General features: G+C 27.8%; 1 protein-coding gene across 1 annotated transcript in view; it reads right to left on the reverse strand.

Annotated features, from left to right (window-relative positions):
* The window catches only part of LOC106688986 (putative odorant receptor 85e), a 31403-nt gene extending 23983 nt beyond the window's left edge, over positions 1-7420 (reverse strand). The window contains exons 1-3 of the mRNA XM_014433714.3: positions 6653-7420; positions 4092-4188; positions 745-867 (exon numbers count right to left, since the gene is read on the reverse strand). Of these exons, the coding sequence (XP_014289200.1) occupies positions 745-867; positions 4092-4188; positions 6653-7389 (957 nt within the window). The 5' untranslated portion in view covers positions 7390-7420. The remainder of the gene's footprint in view (positions 1-744; positions 868-4091; positions 4189-6652) is intronic.
* Positions 7421-13129: the final 5709 nt, after the last annotated feature.

Here is a 13129-nt window from a genome sequence, read left to right on the forward strand (position 1 = left end):
TATATAATATATAATATTTTATTAGTTTATTAAGTCTAGGATAATTCTTCCTTAGATAAAATTAAAAAAAAAAATATGTTAAATGGCTCATGGTTGAAGATTAGCTTTTATGTAGGATAGCTTTTATTTCTTTTCTTGTAGTTAATATTTAATAACAGGAAATTATAACCTTAACCATTTCCCATTAAAAGAATTCCAAATTAAAATCCCACCTGATGATTTTAAAATAATTGTAATTAAAAAAAAAATCAATATTTAAAACGCCTTTATTTTTTTAATTATTATGTTTAAAAGCTGATTGCTTCATATGTAAAAGTAATTAAAAATTATCTCGAATCCAGTGATTACACTTTTAATGAACTGATTAAAAAAATATATATACACATTTTTTTTCTTTTATGCTCATCAGATATAATTATTGTTTTTGTTATTTTTAATATTTATTTTATTACATAATGTGAATAAGTTTTTCTTCTGTACTATCATGTTTTTAAATATTTAAGAGAAAGTTAAACTGACTATGTGAAGGTAGAAATGGATTTATTTATTTCTATAGTCCAAAACTCAATAAAGACAAGATTGAATATTTTTCAAAACAAAATGGACGCCTGCCCACGTACTATAACGCCGATGTGGGATAAATGTGTCCAAAACTGGTTCCTCTAATCTTGAGGATAAAAATACAATCCCTTCACCACCATTGACACACTTCCAAGGAGGAAATATAACTCGCACAGGACTCACCTGGTCGTATATGATCTGTCCTCCCCAACTGTAGACCAAGAGCTCCATCGAACCGAACATGAGGTACATGAAGAACTTGCAGACCATGGCCACCGGCATCTCGCCCTTAGAAGATGTACGATCCTGTACTCAAAATTACATTGGATACATTAGACAATATATTCCAACTTTTTATTAATTATTAATGAAAGCAATAAATAAAAAAAAAAAAATAAGTGGGAGATAAATTTAGATATCATTGAACGGTTCTATAACAAAACTTTAAGACTTCCAAACATCAATAAATAACTGAACAGACCCTTCACCCATTCAAGATCGTCAGGATAGAAAAAGATAACAGCAACACAGGAGAAAACGCACCTCACATCGGCAGCCCAAGGTATCTGTTAAGTCAACTCACGACTTTCCTTACCGCTTTGGTTTTAAAGTTTAATATAATAATTGTTACTGTATCTTCGTTAATACTGACCCGATTAAAATTTTTGTCACGAATTTTGGACTATTAGGATATTCGATATATGCACTTTAGCCGATTTATGAAATAGTTAGAAACGTTCTAAATGTATACCAGAACACATGTTCATCCGAACGAAAATTCGTCATTATTTAAAGAAAAAAATTGATTCTTGTTCTTTTAATTCTAAATAATTTAAATTCTTATTTTTAACAAACAGAGATAATATGAATAAAAACAGATTTCAGCTTCAGTTCTGCGTCGCATAACGGTTCAAACGTAAACAAAAACAAAGTTAATGCCTATTATCCGGTATTGCGTATAATTTTATTCAAAGTTCAACTACTTAAGTATTCGGATATTTATTTCAATTATATTATTGTTAACTTTCTGACGCAATTTTAATCAAAATAAATCTGTCTAAAACGAATAATCAAAAATTTATATAGCATTTTATCAGAATGTGAGCATATAGTACAAGAGCCCAAGAGGAGAAAAAAGGCAGTTATCTCACCCCAATTTTTGATTACTTTAATGAAAGCTATGTATAATTAATAGTCAAAATTGACGAGTCTGCCAATTATAGGTAAGGGGAATAAAGTTGTTTCAAAGCGATTAAAAAAAAACATTAATTTTTCATTCAGAGCTCTATATCTTAAAAAGTAGGAACAACACAAGAAAACCTAAGAGTACGTCATTTTAAGAAAAGTAAATTTTCTAAAATATGAGCCCTAATAGAGTTATTTACGTTGAATAGTTTTCGAGATATAGCTTTTTAAAAAGTAACATTTCAAGAAAATGTATGGGACTTACTGAAAGATCAGTAGTTAGTGAATTTATTTTGAAAAATTTATATTTCAAAAACCATTTGATGTACAATCATAAATTCAGCAAATTTACTCTTCTTTAAATAATGTTCTCTTTGATTTTCTAGTGTTGTTAGTAGTTTTTAAGATATAAAGCTCCGAATGAAAAATTAATGTTTATTTAAGGTTTCGAAACAGCCCTCATTTTTTATTCCTTCTACCTATACTTGGCAGACTCATCAATTTTGACTATTAATTATACATAGTTTTCATTAAAGTAATAAAAAATTGGGTTGAGATAACTGCGTTTTTTTCTTCCCGGCTCTTGTACTAATTATGATAACTTTGACTTTTGCAACATTCATCTTCATACTGGAACATGTTTCCAACATTACCATTCACTGAAGAATACAAAAGCAAAGAGAGTAAAAAATTATACAAACATTATTTTAAAAGAAATAGACAAATTAGGTTAAGAGAATAAAAATATAGAAGAATAGGAAACTGATTAATGTTAAATTAAATAGACTGTACCTTTTATTATTATTTATTACTTATTATTATTTTCATGATTTTATCTTGTTTTCATTTAGCCCTGCAAAGTGGGGCGAAACGTAGGTTACCATTAAATAGTTTTTTATTACTACTTTATATCTTTATTAACTGCCTTCCAGACCATTTTCCTTTAAAATATATTAATGAAATCCACTGAAATATGTGGAGAATGCAAAAAAACGAAAATTAAAAACAATTGTTTTTAGTCGTACCGACGTTTCGACCTGAGTTTCAGGTCTTTAACCTGAAAAAGGCCTGAAACTTAGGTCGAAACGTCGTCACGAATAAATAATTACTTTGGTACTCTCTCTCCCCCCCCCCCGACCATCTTCTCTATCTACACCTCATTTATTGAAATATTTTATTAGTAGATTATGCCTTGAAGACCTGAAGTATACTTACAAGAAAAAATGTTTATCTACATAACTAGCAGTTTATATGATTTTTAATAATCGAGAATTATTGGGTTATTATTTTTTTTAATTCTACAAACGTAGAGTTATAAATATATAAATTTAATTGTCTCAATTACAGAACTGATGTTAAATACAAATGTTTTACCAAAGTTCATACATAAATTAATCTCCAAAAGTACCATTAATAGAAAACCTAAATAATTGTATTGGAAGATGTTTGCTGACCGTGTGTAGTATATAAGAGGAATATAGTCCGGCTACGGTCAAAAGAACTCAAACAGTTATTATACTATTTTTTGTGAGCCAACGTTTCAGCCCACTTTGCAGGGCTTCCTCAGGGCTAAAAATGATACAAATAGCTAAACTAATGTTACAAAGTAAGAGAATAGATAAAATGAATTAAAAGTAAACTAAGGTATGGCTAAAAATTATTTAAAATATATAAACGTTTATATCAAAATGAACAAAGTAGATTAAATTGTATAAATTAAATTATTTATTTATTATTAATTATTATTTAGTTTAGTAAAATTAAAATTATTCAAAATATTTTATTTTATAAAATTTAATTTACTTTGTTCACTATGATGTAAACTTTTTTTTATTTTAAATAATTTTTACCCAAACCTTAGTTTATTTATATTTCATCTTATCTGTCTTCTTACTTTATTACATTATTTTAGTAGTTTGTATCTTTTTTTAGCCCAGATGAAGACCTGCAGCGCGAAATGTTGGTTGACAAATAAATAATTGTTTGTTTATTTTTACTATCTGAGTTATTCTGAACGTACTCGAACTATTTTCTTTTATTTATCTAAAAAAGTGTAGGAAGATGGTCTGGATGGCAGAAAAAAAATATTTATTTGTAACCGAACCCTGGACCACCTTTGCAGGGCTACATATGGACTGAATCCTGGACGAAACGTATAATTTTCGTCTGGAGTTCTAAGAAATAATTTGTTTACTATTTTTGTACCTTTTTTGACCACCATGCTCCTACAATCAATAACATACTAATAATCTTCAAATATAAATCTAAAAAAATTGTATAACTATATTACAGAAGTTTAAATAAAAATCAATCGCATATGATATTTAATCAATGACAATACTTACATTTAACTGGACAAGGACCAGGCATATCGTAAATGTACTTGTGAGCATTTGAAAGAGAAATATCGGGTTGTACATGTCCTCCATTTCTTTGACCAGCCTGGAATGGACACACACACAACTCAGATTGCTATCAGATGAGCATATTATGTAGAAAGATTAAGTAGAATACATCAGTTTAAAGATATATTTATTTTCTTGAATATAGTATGTAAGCATGGGCAAGCCCATTCCTAAGATAGGGATCTTATTTTCAAATGTAATATAAAGTATAATGATAAGCTTGGAGAAGTTTGTCGGTGGGTGCGGTCAGCAAAGAACAACATAAATAAACAAAACCATATTTATTTATTTTATGCTGACGTTTCGACCTGAGTTTCAGGTCTTCATCAGGGGTTGTGGCGTAGAAGGCAGGATTGTAACTGCTATAATGATAAGCAATTAAATTATACTTATTATTTATATACTACTATTATTTATACTTATTATGTACACATTCATTTAAATTTATTACAAAATTGGTTTGATATATGGTGAACAAATACTAGCATAGAAAAATCGAATCAGGTTTCATTTACACATAGCCCTTATCCCATTAACTAAACGGTCAGAGACAAAATTCTTGAGTATTACAATAGAGAGACGACTGACCTGGAAATCATCTGTGATAACGACTACTACATCGTAAAAATAAATTATCACTTACTAATAAACTTAAAATATACAACATGCTGTTTGGACAGCTATGGACTTACACCACTCAGGTATAAGCCTCCTGCAAAAAATCCCACTTTCAGACCATTCAGTCCCTTTTAAATCACAAACAAATGTTCACACAAGGGCCTGGTAATACTATTTGTGACTTAGTAAAATAAATCAATAAATCAAACTTATTGTCCGAAAACTCTTAATCAATTTATTTTAGCATATATCATGAAAACTACTATTCCTACGAAGGTCATAAACGTCTTTATAGTCTATTTTACTATCTTTAATTTGAGTGCTAATAGACATCTGTACGTCACATTGTTCCTGAGATATAGATTTATCAAAATAAATTAACTAACTACTAATCTTTTAGTAGATTTTTAAGAAATTGTGCTTTTTAAAAAGCTATATCTCGAGAACTATTAGACGTAAGTAGCTCTTTAAGGCTATATTTCAGAAAATTTACTCTTCTTTAAAAAATTGGCTCTTAGGGTTTCTTGTGTTGTTAGTAGTTTTTAAGATATAGAGCTCCGAATGAAAAATTAAGGTTTTGAAACAGGCGCTATTTTTTTATCCCCCTACCGATACTTGGCAGACTCATCAATTATGACTATTAATTATACATAGCTTTCATTAAAGTAATCAAAAATTGGGATGAGATAACTGCCATTTTTTCTTCCCCGCTCTTGTACTACTAGGTCAGGAGTGTCTTCACTGGAAGCTTCTCCACTCATGGCTTCATACTAATCCTATGCGGAGATTGTCTAATGGTTTACAAATATACACTGATAACGTTTTTTAGACTGAGATAAAGCGATAAGTCATTGAATGAATGGTCGAGATAGAGCTTAAATGGATTTTCATTGGAACTCTCGAAGAATATTTTAAAATAATCACGTATGAGTCCGTCGAATCGTTGCTATTATTGGTCTGTACAGAAATAAATTATTTTTTAAATGAGAGGTGTTCCAAGAAAAATATAGTTTTTGGATTATTATAACACCGATTATTGTTTTGGTCCTGGTAATACATTTTTTAATACCACTTAATGTGAAATAGTGATTATGAAGATAGACCAATTTCTAAATCGTCCAGAATCGATATTAGGGACACATAAATTATTATTTTTGTTGTTCATTATATTTAGTTTACTTGTATCTGATTCTTTTTCATTTTTTCTCTTTTATTTTTTTTTTTATAAGAAATTAGTCACCTTATGATTTTTAACATGATATATAGTTTTATTTTATTTGTTTCATTTTTACTTTATACATTGTTAGTTGTGTTGTTTATTTTTAACTTATCAAATTCAAATATTATAATTAAACTTATGATATTTTATAATTTAATTTTATTTTAAAATTTTATATTTTACTCTGAGGCTCTAAAGCCATACTCTTACACTTTTAATATTATTCTAAATGGATAAGTACCAGAGTAAATTAAGAATATTATTATTGTTAAAAATGACAAAGAGTTTTTTTTTATTATTTTTATTTTATTTTATTTATTGTTTTTTATTATTTTTATTTTATTTTATTTATTGTTTTTTATTATTTTTTTTTTATTTTAGTATGTATGAGATAATCCATCACTATTACCTATTGCCCACAACTGTGTGGCAGATTGTAATATCTATCAATAAATAAATCTATCCTTTAAAAAAAAAAAAAAAAAAAAAAAAATGACAAAGTAAGATAAAAAGATTCGAAACCAGGAGGTAATGAGGAGAGGTTCTAACGGTCTAAATTCATGGAATTTTGTTGTAAGAGGGATAACATTTTTTTTTTTTTTGCTTAATTGTTATAATGTCAAATTAGATTAAGAACTACTTTAATTTCCTTACTGATAAATACCTCAGTAATCTTTGGTGGTCTATAAGACATTCCCTCAGTAATACGTTCATGTTGTAGATTTTACAACCTTTTCTACGTTCAGCGTTTGTTTCAATACTGGAAAAACTTTTAGTCAAGAGCTGAAACTGAGACGACAACGAGAGGGCAAGAGCAGAAAAGAAACAGTTGACATTGTATAACAAAGCAGCACAGAAGACCATGATGAAGAATTCGAATATGTAAATGAAAGCTGGTAGCCCGTCCATGGCCTCAGGGTACCAGGAAGGCATGATGTTCCATTTAGAACAGTCGCCCGTGAGGCACCTCAGGAAAGGAAAACTGTTCCACAAGCCGACGGTGGTGAAGATCATCACAACGAAGCCTTTAGTGACTGTGTTCACGCTGGAAAACCCGGTATTCAAGACCTCGTCTGCGACTTCGCGATCGTGGTTCCTGCAGATCAGGAAGTCTCGTCTGAAGCACAGCGACAAGGAGTACAGCTTGCGCCTCTTAGCGCAATAGTAGATGATCTTGATGACCGACTCCATCACCGTCAGGTTAACAGAAAGCTTCTCCGTCAGAAGAGAGAACTCGTAACCGCCCGTAAGTGTGTTCATCAGCTGGACAGAGATGTTGACGAAGAACACAGAGGCTAGAGCGAAGTTGAAGAGGACCCAATAGGTGGCCTTGTAGTCCACCACGAACTGCCAGAGGCCAATGGCTCTGAAGTATCTCGAGTCGATGTCGACCTCCTTCATCCTCTGGTGTAGAGAGAAATGGTTACCCTCTAACTGAATATCAAATATTAATTGTGTTTGCGACTGTTTACAAAAGTTGTCCAACCGACTTTTCTATCAACTTAAGGTCTACAATACAGTTGACTGTTTGTCTTTAAGCAATCGATTAGCTGCTGTTAGACTATAGTTCCAAACGGTAATTCAAACTGTTGAATTATAAGCCTTTTCGACAAATTATCCTTCAGTACTAGTCACGTTTCAATATTACATGCGATTGAGATAGAAAATACTACTTATCTAACTTAATTAACATTTTATGTAATTATTTATTATTGAAGATCAAATGATTAGAAATATATATGCCATTTTACTAGCTTTTTTTCTATTTTATTTTCTCTTTAAGTCAATGTTTCGGATACCCGTATAATATTTTGTTCATTCTATAAATTATTATATTAGTAGAAGTTTGAACTTATCAATCTTAACATTCATTTTTAAATTTATATTAATCACAATTATATTAAATATAGTATATAGGCAAAAATTGGTATGAATTGAGAAAAGCCAATTTTTTTCATTTCTGATTATTTTAATTTAAAAAAAAAGTTTTGTAAAACATAAAATATATTATTTGTTTTATGGAAGAAACCTATACATGTAGTCTCCCTCCAACTCCACAATAATCATCACCATATAGTAAAATATATACCAAAAAATAAGAAATATATACCTACCACAGTCAAGAAAAAAGTCTGCAATTAGGTAAATAAAAAAAATAGGTGCAAATAGGTGCAATTAAAAAAAAAAATGAATCAGTATATTTAAATGATAGCTTTTGTTAAATATTATGGTAAATCATCAGCTTAAGGACTGAAGATAAGAAGTCAGAAAGAATCCTTTAAAGTGAATATGTGAGGTATACAGTAATTATTAATAAATACATACAAATGTAAAAATTATAGAATTTTGTACTATAAGTTTTAGTATAAATTACTTATCTAAATTATGATTGATTTAGTTACTTTTTAAAGTAACGAAATGAAATTTTATAAGTTATAAAACCAAAGGACTGATCTACATGACTATTATAAAGCCTTTCTGAACATACGAGTTGAGCTTTGAGGCTCCACTAAACCACCAAATTCCTCCCGAATTCAATCCCTACAGTCCAAAATCCTTAATTCGCCTTACTTTCTCACAAATCAAGTCATCCATCAGGACCTTAATGTCCCATATGTTGCCGATTTGGCCAGCACCAGATACCATTGCTTCCATGATAAACTTCCCAACCACCCAAATTCACTTGTAACCTAGCTTCTCCTTCATTACCTAATAATCCTCCTATACGACTGAAAAGAAGATGGTCTCGAGATCTTCTCCTCTAGAAATGTTATTGGAGTTCTATCAATGGGTAGATTCTCCACAAGTTTGTATCATGTTACTATGTCACCAACAGCAAATTTACTTGTTGTATATATAGTAGTAAATTATTTTTATAGAGTAGTAAATAAAAATAAATAAATTTGCACAAAAAGATTATATATACCCAGCCTTAGGTTAAGCATAAAAAGAGATTTGAGGAAAATTATTTATAAAACTTTAAGAATGCAAGAAAATTGATTTCTGTGATCTGAGCTAGTTATGAGAAGGTAGACCAGATGCCTCGTAGCGATTCCAAAGCAGGACCATATGGTGGCAATCATCGGTTTGCATGGGCGGCATTTCGAATCTACCAAACCCATCCTCTTGCATCATTGCTTTTTTGCTTATATTTTTTTTTTGTTTTTAACGATTATCGTTCAGTATAGGGCCTGCCAACTTTTTGACAAATCACTCCGTGCCCCTACACAATAGAATTGCACTGCCTCAAGGCCCCGACCGGTCCTTGGTCTAGCTCCATGGCTAGGTCTGGGAACGCAACCTTCTTATCAACGCATAACAGTCCGCGCCAAACTTTTTAGTCATATATTTTTATTTTATTATGTATATTTTTATTTTATTATGTATATTTTTATTTATTTATTTTTTACTGCATACATGTGAATTAGCCATGGACAACATAACTGTTAGTCCGGGTAACGAACTTGATATTTCCAATGAGATCATATTTTTGGAGCAGAGGATTTTTTTCAAAACTGTCCAATTGGACGTGACTTAATTTTTTCTGTAAGAAATGTTTTCTCTTGTGATAATAAAAAAAAAAAAAATGAAAATAGATTTGGCTCAAATTACAATTTATTTACCTAATTAAAAATATATATCAATGGACTTTGTTAAATAACAAGTGATTTGATTGTTTTTGGAAAAAAATACGTTTCTCCTATGATGATCTAGAACCAGAACTAAATAAATAAAAAATTGAAAATAGACTTGGCTCGCATTACAATTAATTTAATTAAAAAATATATCAATTAACACTCCTGAATAATTTTGATAAAAACAAATTTATGACTCTGAGATCTTAATAAAAGCGGTTTACCAAAACTGTTAAATAACAAGTGATTTTAATTTTTTTTTTTAATAAATTTTTTCTCTTGTAATAATTTTATACTAGAACACTTAAGATATAGAAATAAAAAAATTAAGATATATTTGGTTCATATTACAGTTTATTTAATTAAGATATATATCGATGGATTTCGTTAAACAACAAGAGATTTTATATTTTTTGGAATAAATACGTTTCTCCTATGATGATCTAGAACCAGAACTAAATAAATAAAAAATTGAAAATAGACTGCTCACATTACAATTAATTTAATTAAAAAATATATCAATTAACACTGCTGAATAATTTTGATAAAAACAAATTTATAACTCTGAGATCTTAATAATAGCAGTTTACCAAAACTGTTAAATAGGAAGTGATTTTAATTGTTTTTAGAATAAATGCTTGTTATGTGATAATTTAGTACCAGAACTATTAAAAATATAAAAATAAAAAATTGAAAATAGACGACACACATTACAATTAATTTAATTAAAAAATATATCAATTAACACTGCTGCATAATTTTGATAAAAACAAATTTATGACTCTGAGATCTTAATAATAGCGGTTTACCAAAAATGTTAAATAGCAAGTGATTTTAATTTTTTTTTTAAGAAATATTTTTCTCTTGTAATAATTTTATACTAGAACACTTAAAATATATAAATACAAAAAATTTAAGATAGATTTGGCTCATATTACAGTTTATTTAATTAAGATATATATCGATGGACTTCGTTAAACAACAAGAGATTTTATAGTTTTGGAAAAAATACGTTTCTCCTATGATGATCTAGAACCAGAACTAAATAAATAAAAAATTGAAAATAGACTTGGCTCGTATTACAATTAATTTAATTAAAAAATATATCAATTAACACTCCTGAATAATTTTGATAAAAACAAATTTATGACTCTGAGATCTTAATAAAAGCGGTTTACCAAAACTGTTAAATAACAAGTGATTTTAATTTTTTTTTTTAATAAATTTTTTCTCTTGTAATAATTTTATACTAGAACACTTAAGATATAGAAATAAAAAAATTAAGATATATTTGGTTCATATTACAGTTTATTTAATTAAGATATATATCGATGGATTTCGTTAAACAACAAGAGATTTTATAGTTTTTGGAAAAAATACGTTTCTCCTATGATGATCCAGAACCAGAACTAAATAAATAAAAAATTGAAAATAGACTTGGCTCGCATTACAATTAATTTAATTAAAAAATATATCAATTAACACTGCTGAATAATTTTGATAAAAACAAATTTATGACTCAGAGATCTTAATAATAGCGGTTTACCAAAACTGTTAAATAGCAAGTGATTTTAATTTTTTTTTTTAAGAAATTTTTTTCTCTTGTAATAATTTTATACTGGAACACTTAAAATATAGAAATAAAAAAATTAAGATACATTAGGCTCATATTACAATTTATTTAATTAAGATATATATCAATGAACTATGTTAAATAACAAGTTATTTCATTGTTTTTGGAAAAAATACTTTTATCCTAGGAAGATCTAGAACCAGAACTAAATTTTAAAAAATTATAAATAAACTAGGCTCACATTACAGTTAATTTAATTAAAAAATATATCATTTAAAACTGCTGATTAATTTTGATAAAAACAAATTTATGACCTTTAGATCATAGTGGTTTACCAAAACTGTTAAATAGCAAGTGATTTTAATTGTTTTTAGAATAAATGCTTATGCTATGGGATAATTTAGTACCAGAACTATTAAAAATATAAAAATAAAAAATTGAAGATTGACTTTGCTCATATTACAATTAATTTAATTTAAAAAATATATAAATGAACTATGTTAATTAACAAGTGATTTTATTGTTTTTGGAAAATATTCTTTTCTCCTATGATGACCTAGAATTAGAACTATATAAATATAAAACTGAAAATAAACGTGGCTCACAGTACAATTAATTTAATTAAAAAAATTATCAATAAAAATTGTTGCATTGTTGTGATTGTATTGTTTTTGGAAGACATACTTTTCTTTTGTGATAATCTAGTACCAGAACTATTAAAGATATAAGAATACAAAAATAGAAAATGAACTAGGCTTTTATTACAATTAATTTAATATATGAAAAATAATAATACATTCTAATAAACAAACTCAATAAAAAATATATATTTAAAACACTTTGTTAGTAAATTTGATTCAAAATTTTCATATTCTCTATTCATTAACCTAATAATAATTTTTAATTTCGATTTTATTAAAAATGATATCAGGAATTTTCATTGAATAAATTAAGCATTGAAAAAAATAAATATTTCCATATTGGCACTTATAAATTTAGCAGATATTACTGCCAGATCAACGGAGAAATAAAAACCTTTACGAGAACAAAAAAAAACATTACATGCCAGATATTAAGGAAAAAATATGGTTGTTATTTTGCGTTAACGCATTTGGTTATGCATACTTATGTTTTTATGAGTTGTTTATTCTTTAATTTACACTAGTTTTTGTATTATGATCAGTTTGTAAGTTTATTAGTTTGTATTTGTTATTTTTCATTACTTATTTTATTGGTGATTTTTTTTTTTAAAATAACTCGAAATAAACAATTGAAATATTGATTTTTTTTCCCTCAGTATATGGTTTCTTAGAAATAAAAATTCTGAGGTACATGTACTGATCTCAGTGGTAAACAAATAAAAAATATTTTTTTTCTTTTTAATATCCTGCCAAGTATCAACTAAAAACCACAATTCTACAGGAGTGCAGGAATTTCAAAACGTGTTTTGTGATGAAGTCAAAGTCCAGTTAATTCCCGTATTTTCCTTATTAATCTTTTAGGATAAAAGTTTTGTTGAAACATATAAAATAATTTTTCCTTTATTTTCATCAATCCAATTTCATCCGTTATTTTTATTGCCTTATTAAAAAAGTTATTAATAAGATTGTATTTCATGTGATTAGGATGACAGGATAAATAATTTAAAATTATATTACTCCATGTTTCCTTTTTTGTCCATTCTGTTAATAATGTATCTCCTTGTCTCATTACTAACATGCCCAGGAATCTTAACTTGCATTCTTTTTCTATTTCCATTGTAAATTTTAACCTCTCATGAAAATCATTTAAATATTCAAGGATCTTTATCTGTTTCTTTTATAACGTAGAAAATGTCATCAACATATCTAAATAATTAATTTAATTTTATACCTGATTTTTCAATTGCTTTTTTTATCAAGTCATTCATTACTATACCAGATAAATAAATACT

This window comes from Halyomorpha halys, unplaced genomic scaffold (genome assembly GCF_000696795.3).
Source record: "Halyomorpha halys isolate HHAL.00 unplaced genomic scaffold, Hhal_1.1 Scaffold1248.1, whole genome shotgun sequence".
Classification (NCBI taxonomy): Eukaryota; Metazoa; Arthropoda; class Insecta; order Hemiptera; family Pentatomidae; genus Halyomorpha; species Halyomorpha halys.